The following is a 14,822-nucleotide window of genomic DNA, read 5'->3' on the forward strand; positions in this document are numbered from 1 at the left end:
GCCTGCGGCGCTCCTGACAATCATTCAAGGCATCCCAGGGTGCCACAGCACACTGGTTGAAAACCACTGGCCTAGGGAATAACCTTTTAGGGAAAGAATGCACATTGCCTCCTTTTTTGATTCATTAATATGTATTTGAAGGTATTAATAGATATCAAGTAGCATTTGTATATACCAGTGGTCTTTGAAGGAAACTTTATTTTGGCTCATCTGCACTATGACAGTTAAGGCCAAAAATATGGTATATGAATGAGTGATCAGTATAGACTCCTAGCTTGAAGAACCAGATGATAGGTGATTTTTTATTTTTAAGGCACTGGGGGCGGTGTCGCAATTTACTTTTAAGTCTGTTTTAAAATCTGTTTAATCTAGCATAACTGTGTTGTAAGTAGTTAAACTAGAATCTACTTCCTCCAAATTATTTATTATGTTAGACTTTAGTGTCTTCACCTTGTATATAACACCCATGAGTGTTACTTTAGAAAAAAAATGTCCTAGTGTGGCGTCACTTGAGTCAAGAAAAATGGAGTGTTACCAAGGAAAGCTTGCAATGACCCAGGCACTAGTGCATCTACTGTAAAGACGGGAAAAGGACTGTGTAGGTCTGCAGCATTGTCAGTCAAGATAACGACATCATAAGAGACATTGGAGAGATTGGATATGGAGAGATCTCAGCCAGGAAATGGGGAGGTTGGGGGGAAGGGGTTTAAGCAACTTCTGCTGTCTATTAAGAGGCAGGCAGACTGGCCCAGGAGGCATCAGATAAGCTTGCCTTCATGATCATAAATAATACGTAGAGAATTCCACTTATCTCCAAGCAACAGATGACATGTTCCATGACTGACCACTCACACAAGTAGTTGCCACTTCTTAGCTACTTCCACATACACAGTGTGTATTTGTTTGTTTGTTTGTTTGTTTGTTTGCTTGTTTATTTGTTTACATGGAATTATCTGTTTACATGGCCCTTAACAAAGAACAGGTTTGCCTTCCCCCTACCTCAAGAGGTTTATAGGGAAACAGAGGAAGGGAAGGGATCTGATGGCAGGGATGCACTTAAGTTGCAGGATATTGAGAACAGAGGGTTGTTTCAAAGGCTTCGTGGAAAATGTGTGGAAGGGCTTGAAGCACATAGGTCACATGGAGAGATGTTCTGGAAGGCCATTCCAATCATAAGGGAAAGCAAGGGAGAAAGAGTGGGTTTGTTTCAAGTAGCAGGAGATCTCTTCAAATAATTGAGTAGAGTGGACCTGGGCAAGTGAAAATCACAGGAAGCGGTGCGTTGGGATAGAACAACAGGGGAAAAAATGGGGGTGGGGGGAGAAACATGGAGGGTTTTGAAGATAAGGGCAAGAAGCTTATGTAACATCCTGGTGCAGGCAAAAAACCAATTCAGGGATTTAAAGAAGGGCTTGAAGTGCGTCAGACTGACAAGATATATGAGTAATTTTGGCAGTAAAAGTGCTAGGTAAATGTGAACAGTTGATGGTGAGGCAAGACCAGAAAGAAATAAGCCACTTGCAATGGTGTGAGCAGAAATAAAATATATCTTTGCTGAGTGGTACAATTTCTAAAGAGAAATATTTTTTATTTGCTTGATGTTAATTTTGTTGAGCCAGGCTCACTTTCTCATTACTTAACTCACACACTGAAGAACACACTTCAGCATTCCAAATAAAGCACAGTTGTTTAAAACTGACTACTTATTTCACTTTCATAACTGCAGTGAGAGACTCAACACTTCTGGTGCTAAATTTGACTAGTGTAGCTATATAAATACCACCAAGACAACAAGAAGACATGCAAAATTAATTGGTCCACTTTTTTACATGCTGCAGCCAATAGTGGTAACATAAAATATTTGTTGTGGTTGGTATGGTACAGCATAAGAAAATGTGTGAGTGCAAATGGAGCACACAGAACTAAGACTTTTGCATACATCTTTACATCTAAAAATGTTTATGTTTACTTTAAAAAGTGTCATGTAATTAATTAGCAAAAGGTGGGCATACCAGCAACAAGAGCTAAATGGATCAGAATTGGGGTGGTGAATGTAGTTTTGGAAAGGTTTAAGAAAATTAAATGGCTTGATATAGTGATGGCTTGACAAATGTTTCATCTTAGGTTTTAAATTGACTGAATGGAAGAGGAAATCTTTGGTCCAGTGTAAATATTACATCCAAATGAAAGGACTTTGTGTCATGGTGTCTTTTCTGTCAATGTAAAAGAGTTGTAATTTGGCTGTGGTTCCATAATCTACTTTGCTAGGTAATAGAAACTTTAGAAGTTGCTGAAGCAAATAAAGCACTCATTCATTCTCTTTCAATAGTTATTTCTGCGAAGTTGAAAGAAAACAAAAACAAATGGTTTGGACCCAGCCCTTACGTGGAAGTCTCAGTTGATGGACAGTCAAAGAAAACAGAAAAGTGCAACAATACTAATAGTCCAAAATGGAAACAACATCTTACAGTGTAGGTTTGGAAATGTTCCTTATTTTGTTATTTTGTTATAAGAAACAAATGCAGTTGCCTTATACTGTGGGCTGGATATTGACAAGAGGAAAATGCAGGTCTTATCAGGGTGTGTGTTCATAGGAAACAGTATTCTGTTCTGAGCCATTCCCAATATCTGTAATTGGAGAACTCCAAATCTTTCCCCCCAGTTTTAATTCATTCACCTGATTTGTATAATATCTAAGTGCACACGATCATAGTGTGACCTTATAACCCTCGGCAGCTTCACCCTAGTCCTTTTAATTATCCCAGTGACTTGAAATGTTTTATACTGTGATGCCAGTAAAGGTATTTGATTTGATTTAACTGGTTTAAATGTTTTAGTTTTTTTGTTTTTGTTTTTAATTAGGCACGGAGGCAGACCGGTAGCTCTGCAAACTAGGTTATATGGGTTTCAGCCCCTTACACTGTGTAAGGTGTGGCACTAGGTGGGTTCCCTGAGCTTCATGAATAGGGGGGAGTACAGGGAGTTGTTCCATAGAAGGGAAGCCCAGAACGTCCCAATGTACATAGGTGAGCAACTTTAAACATCTTTGTATCTGAACCAAGGTGTACAAGGAATGAGGAGGGAACTAAAGAAGCATACAGTTGCTAGAAGAAAGGATATTTCCCCCTAAAACTTAGTGAAATGTGTAAATATTGTTCTTGCTTCTAAGACTTCAAAGCCTGCATGTAAAAATCTGCCTGTTATGATTTATTGTGAAATAAGTACACTTAGAGTATATATATATATATATATATATATATATATATATATATATATATATTTGTGCACATGGTTCCTCATTTATGTGCTACTGAAATAAACATATATTTGCAGGATTAATTTTTGTCATAAAAAGCCACATTTTTCTATAAATGTTACTACTGTTTGGAATATGATAGCTCTTGGAAGTTCAGTTGATTTGTGCATTTATTTATTGGGGGTGTCAATTTTGTAACTGTAAGTGACAGGTAAGAGCTGTTTGACAGTGGAACAGACTCCCATGAAAGGTGGTGGACTCTTCTGCCTTGGAGATTTTAAGCAGAGGTTAGGCAGCCATCTGTCATGTATAATCTAGTTGATATTCTGTTGGAAGGGACCATGAAGGATCATCTAGTCCCACCCCCTACAGCAGGGGCCAGCAAACTTTTTTAGCAGGGGGCCAGTCCAATGTCCCTCAGACCTTGTGGGGGGCCGGATTATATTGGGGGGGGGGATGAACGAATTCCTATGTCCCACAAATAACCCAGAGATGCATTTTAAATAAAAGGTTACATTCTACTCATGTAAAAACATGCTGATTCCCGGACCATCCACGGGCTGGATTGAGAAGGTGATTGGGCCTGATCCAGCCCCGTACCCATGCCCTACAGTGTAGGAATCTTTGCCCAACAAGGGGCTCAAATTCATGACCCTGAAATCATTGCAGGGTGTTAGACTAGATGACCCTTGGTGTCCCTTGCAACTCTACAGTTTATAAGTCTATGATTCTAAGTTACTCAGAAGTATTTCTAAATGGAACTTGCAAGTATGCATTACAGTATTTCTTGCTTCTTCTTTTTAGAATTGTCTCACCTGTCAGCAACCTGTGCTTCCGCGTATGGAGTCACCAAACGTTGAAATCTGATGTCTTATTGGGAAGCGCCACTCTAGAAATTAAAGAGACTCTCAAAGCAAACAATATGAAACGTAAGTATACAAAAACACATAACTTGAAATGATGTAAACTTTTTTTGGGGGGTGTGGGCAAATGTTAATATGAAAGATCTTAAGAAGTGTGATGCCCACCCCTGCAGTATTTCATAGGGTCCTAGGAACCAGAAATCTTTCCATGAAGTCCCCACTAAAATTTGGTTCATTTGGAACATGTTTAGGTCTGACATATATGGTCCCTTTTATGAATGGGGTTCTACAACAGTAGGCACAGAGACTATGTAACTATGCTTAAACTCTTATTATTAATTGTACGGTTATGAGGGCTCTTTTGTTTGATGTTAAAGATATTCATGGATGAGTTTTGCTTCTGCCGATTATTGAGAGAAGCGTGGCACAACCTGGGAATGACATAAAAATAAATGAGAATTATACATTGTTCTGCTAGGGACATTTAGGGAAATCAGAACAATATACCATATAACATTAATTCATTGCTAAGAATCTGATGGTACCTGTTCTGTGGTTATTGCTGTGGACTTTACTCACAAGAGCAAATGCTCTAGATCAGGGGTGTCAAACTCAAATTCATCGGGGGCCGCATCAGCAGTTTGGTCACCCTCAAAGGGCCGGATGTATCTGTAGGACTATGTGTCCACTCTTTATTAACATAAATTATTGTCACTGCATTCAATTATTACTGTTTTTGTAATAATGTAAGTAATAACTAGCTCTGAAAGCAGAAACATAGTCAGAATAATGGCAAGTAGATATTCAAACAATTATTGTACAATTTATTGAAAAATGATTTTTGGTAACTGCACTGGGTGGTGGAGGCTCGCTAGGGTTTCATGCAGGACCTTTGCAGAGCTTGCAAGCAGCCCTGAAAAGGTCCTGCATGAAATGTTGGGGATCCTTCTGCATGCAGGACAGATGTTCTGCCAGTGAGCCACCACCCTTCACCAAAGCTGAGGTTGACTCACTGGAGCTGCTCTCCTGGTTCCAGGGTTTAAGGGCCAGAAGTATAAAGCAGCATCCTATGTTTCTGAGGAGAGGGAGAGGGAGGGGAGGGGAGGGGAGGGGAGGAAGGAAGGAAGGAAGGAAGGAAGGAAGGAAGGAAGGAAGGAAGGAAAGAGGGAGTGGGAGGGAGAGGGAGAGGGGAAGGAAGGAAGGAAAGAGGGGAGAGAAAGAAGAGTAGGAAATAAGGAAGGGAATAAAGAAGGAAAGAAAAAGAAAGAGGGAGAAAAGACGGAAAGGGAGAAAGAAGGAAGGAAGTAGAGAGGGAAAGAAAGAATAAGAATGAGGGAGAGGAAGAAAGTTGGTAAGGACGGAAGGAAGAAAGGAAGGAAGAAAGGAAGAAAGAAAAGAGGGAGCAGGAGGGAGAGAGGAAGGAAAGAGGTGAGAGAAAGAAGAGTAGGAAAGAAGGAATAAAGAAGGAAAGAGAAAGAGGGAGAGAAGACAGAGATAAAGAAGGAAGGAAGGAGAGGGAAAGAAAGAATAAGAACGAGAGAGAGGAAGAAAGAAAGGGAGGAGGGGTCGCCGCCTTGATTCAGCGCCAGAAAAGAGCGCGAAGGGACCCAGGGGCAAAAAGCATTTCCCCGGCCCCAGCTGTTTGTCGGCGCTTTGTTGGCGCAGCGCTTCAGCGGCAAGGTCCCACTGCTGGGTCCCGCTGGCTGGGGCGCTCGGCGGGCCACATGATGAGGTCTGGCGGGCCGGATTTGGCCCCCGGGCCTTGTGTTTGACACCTGTGCTCTAGATGGATTCTGCTCAGTGCAGGTGTTGAATATGGACTGTAATCTTTGATTGCATGGGCTGAGCATGGATGTCAAATTTAAAACAAGGAGTTAAAGCTGTAGAATCCTATTTTTCAGGAAGGGAATTGCCCCCATTTAGTAAAGTTTTCTGAGGCTCACCATGTGCAGTGATCACTGAATGTGTAAGGTGAAATGGAACTGTGGTCATTTCTTAAATGCTTTCCTCAGCTTTTTCATAAAATTGTATAAACCTTAATCAAGTTCACTGCAATAAAAATACAAGGCAGTTAAGAACATTGATTTTTCTGTATATTTTCAATAGTTGAACAAGTGGTGGTGAATATGATGCTTATTGGTGACAAAGAATCAACAGATGGGATTGGAGAGTTGTCTGTCTGTTTAGATGGCATGCAGGTAGATCCTGAGCTGCTGAGTAATGGTGATGCTCCAAGTAGAAGAAGTGAGTAATATTTACCCTCTATGTGTGCACACTGCTGTTGCATCATATAACTAGTTGTTTATATTAAATAACATTTGCTTTTGTTGGTAGCATTTGGCTTTTCTTGAAGAATGCATTGAACCCTGATAAGGACTGTAAGCCAAAGTGCTTTAGGTTACAAACCTATATACATGCATTTTGAGAGTACTGAAGACAGTGACTTGGCTTGCACATAACACTTAAGCCAAATCATGGCTAAGCATGAATGAGCACACATACTGGTAGCCACAGTAAAAATTGCATCTACTTTGCTGCTCCCCTGGTGTTTCTCCTGCCACACTACCTGGGGCTAAGCCACAGTTTAGCTTCGTGTTATGTCTGAAGCAGGGGGCATGGTTTGCCTCAATCCAGACAAGGTTTATTCTTGGTTAACTGCTTGTGGTCTGTCTGTGGGAGGCAAATTACTGAGAGAGCCAGTAATTCCCAATCTACCTTCTGCTCACTCCAGCTCTAAAGTACCAAAAACTTTATCCATACTCTGTATTGGGGCTGTTGTGGGAACTCTGATCTCTTGCAATAATTAAAGGTAAATGGCATATATTTTGACCAATAGTGAAAATCGTGCTTATTGCTTATGTCTCTTTATAAGACAACACAAATGTTAAAATAAGTTTCTATTTCCTTATTTTTAATATTAAAGGTCCCGTGCAGAATAATGGCTCCAGAGCAAAAAATGAAACAAGGTAAGGTGGTTTTCCACATCTGCAGTGGAGTTGTGGAATGCTGATAGTTGTGATGTTTAAAGTGCTGAGATCTAGCAGTTTTGTAGATATTTCAGAGTATTGGAAACTGGTTGGAAGTGGTCATGGGGAGACAAGCGTCCTTAGTAGTTTTAGTACAGTGGGACCTTGGTTTAAGAACAGCTTAGTTTATGAACAACTTGGATTAAGAACACTGCAAACCCAGAAGTAGCTGTTTTGGTTTGTGAACTTTGCCTTGGAAGCAGAACATGTTCCACTTCCTGTTGAATGTGTTCCATTTGTAAATTGAGTCCCCCACTGCTATGGGAAAGCATGCCTTGGTTTAAAAATGCTTTGGTTTAAGAACAGACTTCCGGAACAGATTAAGCTCATTAACCAAGGTACCACTAAATAAAAAAAATGTCCAGTAGCACCTTAGAGACCAACTAAGTATGTTATGGGTATAAGCTTTTGTGTGCATGCACAAGAAAGCTTATACCCAATGTAGTTAGGAAGCTGTTGTAAAATTTGTAGCCTAAAATCTAAGCTGGAGAAAAATTATTTACGACTAAACAACAACAAAGCAGTGTTTGTTTTATCTTTAAGGTGAGCATTATGAGCCTCTGTGATTCATATTTCTGCTCAAGGAGCATATGTTTTGATGGCATCACTATATATGATTATATATATGTTTCTGAACTTTTAAAAGAACAGGGTTCTAATTTGTTTATATGAATTGTGACAAGACTTCAATTAGGAAACTTGTTTTTCAGAATTGTTTTAACATTCAGTGAGATCTCTTGTGTTGTGCTTTCTCATAAAGGAACAATACAAATGGTCCTGAAAGCTGTGAGTCTCCTGGGTCTAGTGACAGCAGAGCATCTAATGGCAATGATTCTCCATTAATTGCAAATGGAGGTTGTAAGCCTGCTAGACCGCCTAGACCATCTCGGCCACCTCCACCTACTCCACGTAGACCCTCTCCTACATCTGGTATGTCTGCAAGAGAAAAGTATCACTTTAAAGCTCTTGATTGCAGTGTTTGTTTGAATTAAGTTTGTTCAATGTATTCTGCCCACTGCACTCTTGTATTGAAGCTGTGTCTAATATAATAGAAGATAATGTCACATGGTTCAGTTTTTATAGTTCCTTTTTAGAACATTCCCCCTCCAAAAAAAGTGTGGCTTAATTCATAATAGGCATGCTTTAGCATTTGTGAAGCCAGATATATTTCTGTCTGACCTTCAGCAAAGCATTCTTAAACTGCTGAAAGGAAAAGCTATGCAGCTCAGAAGTGCATCATATGGTAATTCTGAGAACACACATTGTCCCATAGTTAAATTATGGAAGTTTTCTTCATACAAAATACTGAAGTAGCTTTATGTGACGCCTACTGAAGTTGCATTCTGGAATTTTATTTTCAAGGACTTCAAGCTTTCTGTGGTCAAGAGAAAGAGGCAACTGCTGCAAAAAGAATCTCTTTCATAGTGTTCTCTTAATCAGAGTACAGATTTCCTGTAAATGAAATTGAACAATGAGCCAAACTAAAATTCAAGAAGGCCTTTCCATTTAGGGTTGAACTGAGTTCTCATAGGTTTGTGGAAATGTTGTTGAAAGGGTTTCTGCCATTGACTACTTTTACTTAGAAGTCTGGGAACTTAATAACTGCCGTGCAGCAAGTAGTTACTTGAGGGCTTATCTGCTCTTGCTTTGCTGTACTGCTGTCTTGAGTCCATTTCAGGAGGAAAGGTGGAGTATAAATAAATATACAAATACTGGAATTAAAATAAACACAAATATTTTTCTTGCCTGTGTTCTTTGCAGCATGTGTCAATGGTACTTCCTCAACAGAATCAGAAGGGGCTAGTGCAGGATTGGTGCCAACTACAAGTTCAGCATCGGAACAAAACTCAGAAGGAGCAACAGCAGGAACGGGTGCTCCTGCAGTACCTGCTTTGGCCACCCCACCTATATCCAGACAAGTTCAGCCAGTAACTCCAGCTTCACAGCCACATCACACAGTTAGTCAAGGTCCTCTTCCACCTGGGTAAGAGTTTGATGCTCATAGGTTTTATGTTATACACATGTCTCTAACACAAAATTGCCAGCAAGATACAATTTTCCTTAGTCTCATCCATTTGATTTCTAAAAGCACCAAAATATACTATGCTTTACACAGTATATTGCATTTGGAGGGTGGAACTAAAAAAAAAGCCACAAAAGAGTTGAAGTAAAATCTATGTAATAATTCGAAAAAAATAGAACACCAACACCAACAAGTGCTTGAGACAAGGTATGAGTTTTTAATTATTTAAAACTGAGAGGTCAGCTAAATATTAAAGTGAAAGATACCATGAATTAACTGAGTTGAGAGAAATCACAGAGATGAGAAACAGCACAAAGAGTGGAACTTTTTGTTCTAATTTTCATGAATTCACTCACTGCAGCTCCTTGTGCCATACACCTTTGCATTCTGTAGAGTCTGCAGACCACCAGGAATATCTTTTCAGGAAGGAAGAGGCAGGGAAGCCCTATTCCTGCAAGTAGAACTCTTCACAGTTCTTGAAATCCAAGCTAATACAGAGAGACAATCAACAGACTTTATCTAGAGCAGTAATATGAGCTGAGAAAGGCAAGTATCAAAGATAATGATCATACTTTTCAGTCTTCTCAGCAATTTTGTTGCTTGAAGAAGTGAGCAAAGGCAAAAATGAATATTAGAGCATGAGATCCTTTTGTCTGTCTCCCTATCTAAGAACTACTAAGTTCAGCACTTGGCTTATGGAAAAAGATACATTTGTTTATATTGTGGCAGACTACCTCACAATACAGTGGTAAAAGTTAATTGGAATGAGCACATAATTCCATGATAAATGACACACCCCAATAATAAGTTTTAGAAGCCTTTTCCCCCCATCATGTCCATTCCCTGCAAAAAAAAAACTATTGTATGTGCCCAAATATGATGATGATCAGAATTTCAAAACTTCCATAGCTAAATACCAATACAAGAAAGCCAGTATGTTTATAAATACAGTTGAATTGCTGCAGTTTGAATATGCATAGTGAGAAATGGGTACAATTCTATGTGTGCAATATATGTGGTAGCATGTAGCCACAGTGGGCTAATGTGGCTGTAGCTGCTTAGTGAGTTTGGAATCTAAATGTCCTGAAATTTTTGATTTTAAGTCAGTGTGATATGGTACAGGATGGAGCTGAATATGTTTTCATGGAGTACGTTTTAAAGAAGCTCTGTGATTCACTAAATTTCTAAAGCAAGAGTACATTTTCAAAATCTCCAATAATGTTAGTCATGCCATAGCAGTTGCAAACTATGCACTCTTCCTGAAAAATAGAAGTTTTGCCTTTCTGGATTAGATCAAGATTCATTCATTCAGTGTGCTTTCTTCCACAATGGCTAGCTAGATATCCATAGGAAGTCTGTAAGTAAACAGGCACTGAGAAAAGAACTACTGATCCACTGGTGGATTGTGGTCTGCCCTTCATCCACACCTTGTGAGAAGAGTAGTGTCAGACCTCAACCACAGGGGTGGGGTTCAGATCCTAACTTGTTGACTTTGGAGCAGACTTCTGTCAGCCTAACATACTTTACAAGATTCATATAAGATCACAACAGATAATTCCCATATATGGTACTCTGCAACTGTGAGAAAGTAGGGGAACACTACAAAGATGACCAATAAATCATATTCCTATAAAATGTGTACAATGGAAGGAATCATAGAATGTCCCTCAAGAGTTTTATGGCAGTGTTTCTCAACCAGTGTGCCTCCAGATGTTTTGGGACTACAACTCCCATCATCCCTAGCTAGCAAGACCAGTGGTCAGGAATGATGGGAGTTGTGGTCCCAAAACATCTGGAGGCACACTGGTTGAGAAACACTGTTTTATGGTACTAGTGTCATAAATAAAAATGTAAAATTAAACCTGGGTATTTGTCTTGTATAGAAACAAATGTGTTTGAAAATGTCATTTTATTAATTGTCACAATGAAGATTTAGTCCTATACAGTAAGCCTGCAACTTACATGCATGGCAAAATAAAAATTAAAAGGAAAGGGAAGGGGGTGGGGTTCAAGGAAAAATGACTTTGGCATTTTGACTATATGTGATTTTAGATGCAATCTCTGGAACGTAACCCCCGCATAACTGGCAGGCTTACTGTATACAAAACAGATCAGGGGACCATTTGGAAATAAGAACTATGAGAAAGCAACAAGGTGAATAGGTTGGCACAATAGTACATATGAATTATTTGTGTATTTCCAGCTGGGAACAACGAGTGGATCAACATGGCCGAGTATATTACGTAGATCATGTTGAAAAAAGAACTACATGGGATAGGCCAGAACCTCTTCCCCCAGGGTGAGTCATTTGGTGATCTGTCAAACTGTACTTGATAACATGCTTGTAGCTTGCCATCTTCATGTCCAGCTTAGGTCCAGTTAAAATATTGCACTGCTGGATAGCTAAGTCAAGGTTTTGTGAAAAGAAAATGGGTCTAATTTGCACTTTATTCTATGTATGTAGAATCTTAAGACTGGCTGTAGAAATGTCAGTTATATTAGGCCATGGGAGGCCAACGGTGGCACAAACCGCCAAAATCTGTGGCATTCCTTGACAGGAACTGAAGTGCCTCTAGGCATGGAAATGGTATATTTAAGCATGGTATGCTGCTCACTGTTTCAGTAGAGGAGAATCGAAACCAGCCAAAGAAATCAGATGTGTGTGGGGTCTGCATCATATGAAAGTGGTATTTTCTCATCCTTTGGACTTGTAGCACACTTCTAAAGGTTTCAAAAAAAAAAATGATGGGCCGATAAATCGATATTGCTACCTCAAATTAGGAAGTTCAGAGCAAAGTGCAGAACCTTTAATCAAATGATAAACCCCTTGGAATTGAGTAATAAGGTGACATAAAGCAAAACTGAGGAATTATTGTGCTGACCCGCTTTGTCCTATTATGTTCAACAAGAGCTCCTGTATTCTATTCTGTCAGACTGTAGCCTACTGTGAAGTCAGTGCATTCATTTGATTATCTCATCTGTGTTCTTTAGCTGGGAACGTCGAGTTGACAACATGGGGCGGATTTACTATGTTGACCATTTCACCAGAACAACAACCTGGCAGCGGCCAACTTTGGAATCTGTCCGGAATTATGAACAGTGGCAACTTCAGCGCAGCCAGCTTCAAGGAGCTATGCAACAATTTAACCAGAGGTTTATATATGGGGTGAGAACGCTGAAGATTGGGCTGGAATTCTTATTGGCATAACATCAGCTAATGCAGATTAACTCAACAGCACTTGCTCTATCCTCAGCCTAAAATTCCTAATAAGTAATCACTAATATTTCACAAACAGCAAAAAATAGAGTAGAATCTAAATAAAACAGGGTTGATTGCTAGACATGAAAGTTATTCACTTTCCTCCAAACATTTCAATGGAAATTTCTTTAGTATACAAAGTACAAGTATAACCTGTTTATCAGATTCAGTTGTAGTTTAAATTGATCCCAGAGGGTTACGAATCAAATATATTTTGCCTATGGCTTCTTACTTTGCCATTTGCAAGCAAACTTTGTCATGTTAATTCAAGCAGCTGTAGGCAAGCGCAGAGTTACTGGCAAGTTTTGTTCAAGGCATAGTGAGAGCATATTTTGATTGAACTTCACAGGATGCTATCCTTGGAAACCATATTATCAGGTCTCTGGCTTGGCATTTTTATTTTCTTCAGAATTGGACGAAAGTAGGTTGCCTCTACTGAGGAGCGGAAGTCTGTTAGATCATCCACCAGAAAGGTGGATGCAGTGGTTCTCCCATAAGGACAGACATATTACCATTTTGGGATGGTAAAATCCTATTCCTTTCCTAGTTTTTGTGGGCATTTGTTTGGAAAAGTGAGAGAGGTGCTGATGGGTAAGAAACTTTCCACAGTTAAAACAAATCGGTCCAGGATCTTGTTAGGTGATTTTACCTTCATTACAAAAAGGTGGAAAGGTCTTTTAAAAAATGAAAGAGTTGTAAGTATAATGTATATGATTTATCCAAGCTTAGATTTTTAAGTCAGTAGTTTATAGTATGCGTTCTTGTGATTGCAGAATCAAGACTTCACACAGAACAAAGAATTTGATCCTCTTGGTCCCCTGCCACATGGATGGGGTAAGGTCTTTAAAAGTTCTGGTTCTCAACATCACTGATATAGTGGTCCAAGCCAACACTGAGTCTAGCTATTCCTCTGCCATCATGAGGGTTTATTATTATTATTATTGCACTCTGGTGACTCCAGAAACCTGATAAAAGTAGTAGATTTTACTCAGGGATCACAATAATGTCGCTTCCGGCCAGCCAGACTGCAAATCTCTGTAGGTGTTGGGCAGTCTTTGTAGATAAATTGTGTTCATATCCCAAGAGAAATAGTGTAATATGTAGCACAGCTCATCTGAGAAGCACAAAGACCCATTGGTTGGCATCCATCTGTTTCAGGAGACAATGAAAGAGTGCCTTCAGGAGTGAAGACCTATCTTTCATACATATTATCATAGAATCATAGAGTTGGAAGAGACCACGAGGGCCATCCAGTCCAACCCCCTGCCAAGCAGGAAACACCATCAAAGTATTCTTGACATATGGCTGTCAAGCCTCTGCTTAAAGACCTCCAAAGAAGGAGACTCCACACTTTTTGGCAGCAAATTCCACTGTCGAACAGCTTTTACTGTCAGGAAGTTCTTCCTAATGTTTAGGTGGAATCTTCTTTCTTGTAGTATGCATCCATTGCTCTGTGTCCGCTTCTCTGGGGCAGCAGAAAACAACCTTTCTCCCTCCTCTATATGACATCCTTTTATATATTTGAACATGGCTATCATATCACCCCTTAACCTTCTCTTCTCCGGGCTAAACATACCCAGCTCCCTAAGCCGTTCCTCATAAGGCATCGTTTCCAGGCCTTTGACCATTTTGGTTGCCCTCCTCTGGACACGTTCCAGTTTGTCAGTATCCTTCTTGAACTGTGGTGCCCAGAACTGGACACAGTACTCCAGATGAGGTCTGACCAGAGCAGAATACAGTGGTACTATTACTTCCCTTGATCTAGACACTATACTCCTATTGATACAGCCCAGAATTGCATTGGCTTTTTTAGCTGCTGCATCACACTGTTGACTCATGTCAAGTTTGTGGTCTACCAGGACTCCTAGATCCTTTTCACATGTACTGCTCTCAAGCCAGGTGTCTCCCATCCTGTATTTGTGCCTTTCATTTTTTTTTTTTGCCCAAGTGTAGTACTTTACATTTCTCCTTGTTAAAATTCATCTTGTTTGCTTTGGCCCAGTTGTCTAATCTGTTAAGGTCATTCTGAAGTGTGATTCTGTCCTCTGGGGTATTAGCCACCCCTCCCAATTTGGTGTCATCTGCAAACTTGCTCAGGATGCCCTCAAGCCCATCATCCAAGTCATTGATAAAGATGTTGAATAAGACTGGGCCCAAGACAGAACCCTGTGGCACCCTACTAGTCACTACTCTCTGGGATGAAGAGGAGCCATTGATGAGCACCCTTTGGGTTCCGTCAGTCAGCCAGCCAGTTACAAATCCACTGAATGGTAGCATTGTCTAGCCCGCATTTTACCAGATTCTTTACAAAAATATCATGGGGCACCTTGTCAAAGGCCTTGCTGAAATCAAGATAGGCTACATCCACAACATTCCCTTCATCTACCAGGCTTGT

At 40.0% G+C, this 14,822-nt stretch overlaps 1 protein-coding gene across 1 annotated transcript in view; it reads left to right on the forward strand.

The window, feature by feature from the left end:
- Positions 1 to 14,822, forward strand: part of ITCH (itchy E3 ubiquitin protein ligase) — a 51,839-nt gene that overhangs the window by 18,694 nt on the left and 18,323 nt on the right. The window contains exons 3-11 of the mRNA XM_060277251.2: positions 2,330 to 2,471; positions 4,061 to 4,185; positions 6,226 to 6,363; positions 7,043 to 7,085; positions 7,906 to 8,075; positions 8,907 to 9,129; positions 11,372 to 11,467; positions 12,160 to 12,334; positions 13,201 to 13,261. Coding sequence (XP_060133234.2) covers positions 2,330 to 2,471; positions 4,061 to 4,185; positions 6,226 to 6,363; positions 7,043 to 7,085; positions 7,906 to 8,075; positions 8,907 to 9,129; positions 11,372 to 11,467; positions 12,160 to 12,334; positions 13,201 to 13,261 — 1,173 coding nt within the window. The remainder of the gene's footprint in view (positions 1 to 2,329; positions 2,472 to 4,060; positions 4,186 to 6,225; positions 6,364 to 7,042; positions 7,086 to 7,905; positions 8,076 to 8,906; positions 9,130 to 11,371; positions 11,468 to 12,159; positions 12,335 to 13,200; positions 13,262 to 14,822) is intronic.

Source organism: Zootoca vivipara, chromosome 7 (assembly GCF_965207765.1).
Source record: "Zootoca vivipara chromosome 7, rZooViv2.hap1.1, whole genome shotgun sequence".
NCBI lineage: Eukaryota > Metazoa > Chordata > Lepidosauria > Squamata > Lacertidae > Zootoca > Zootoca vivipara.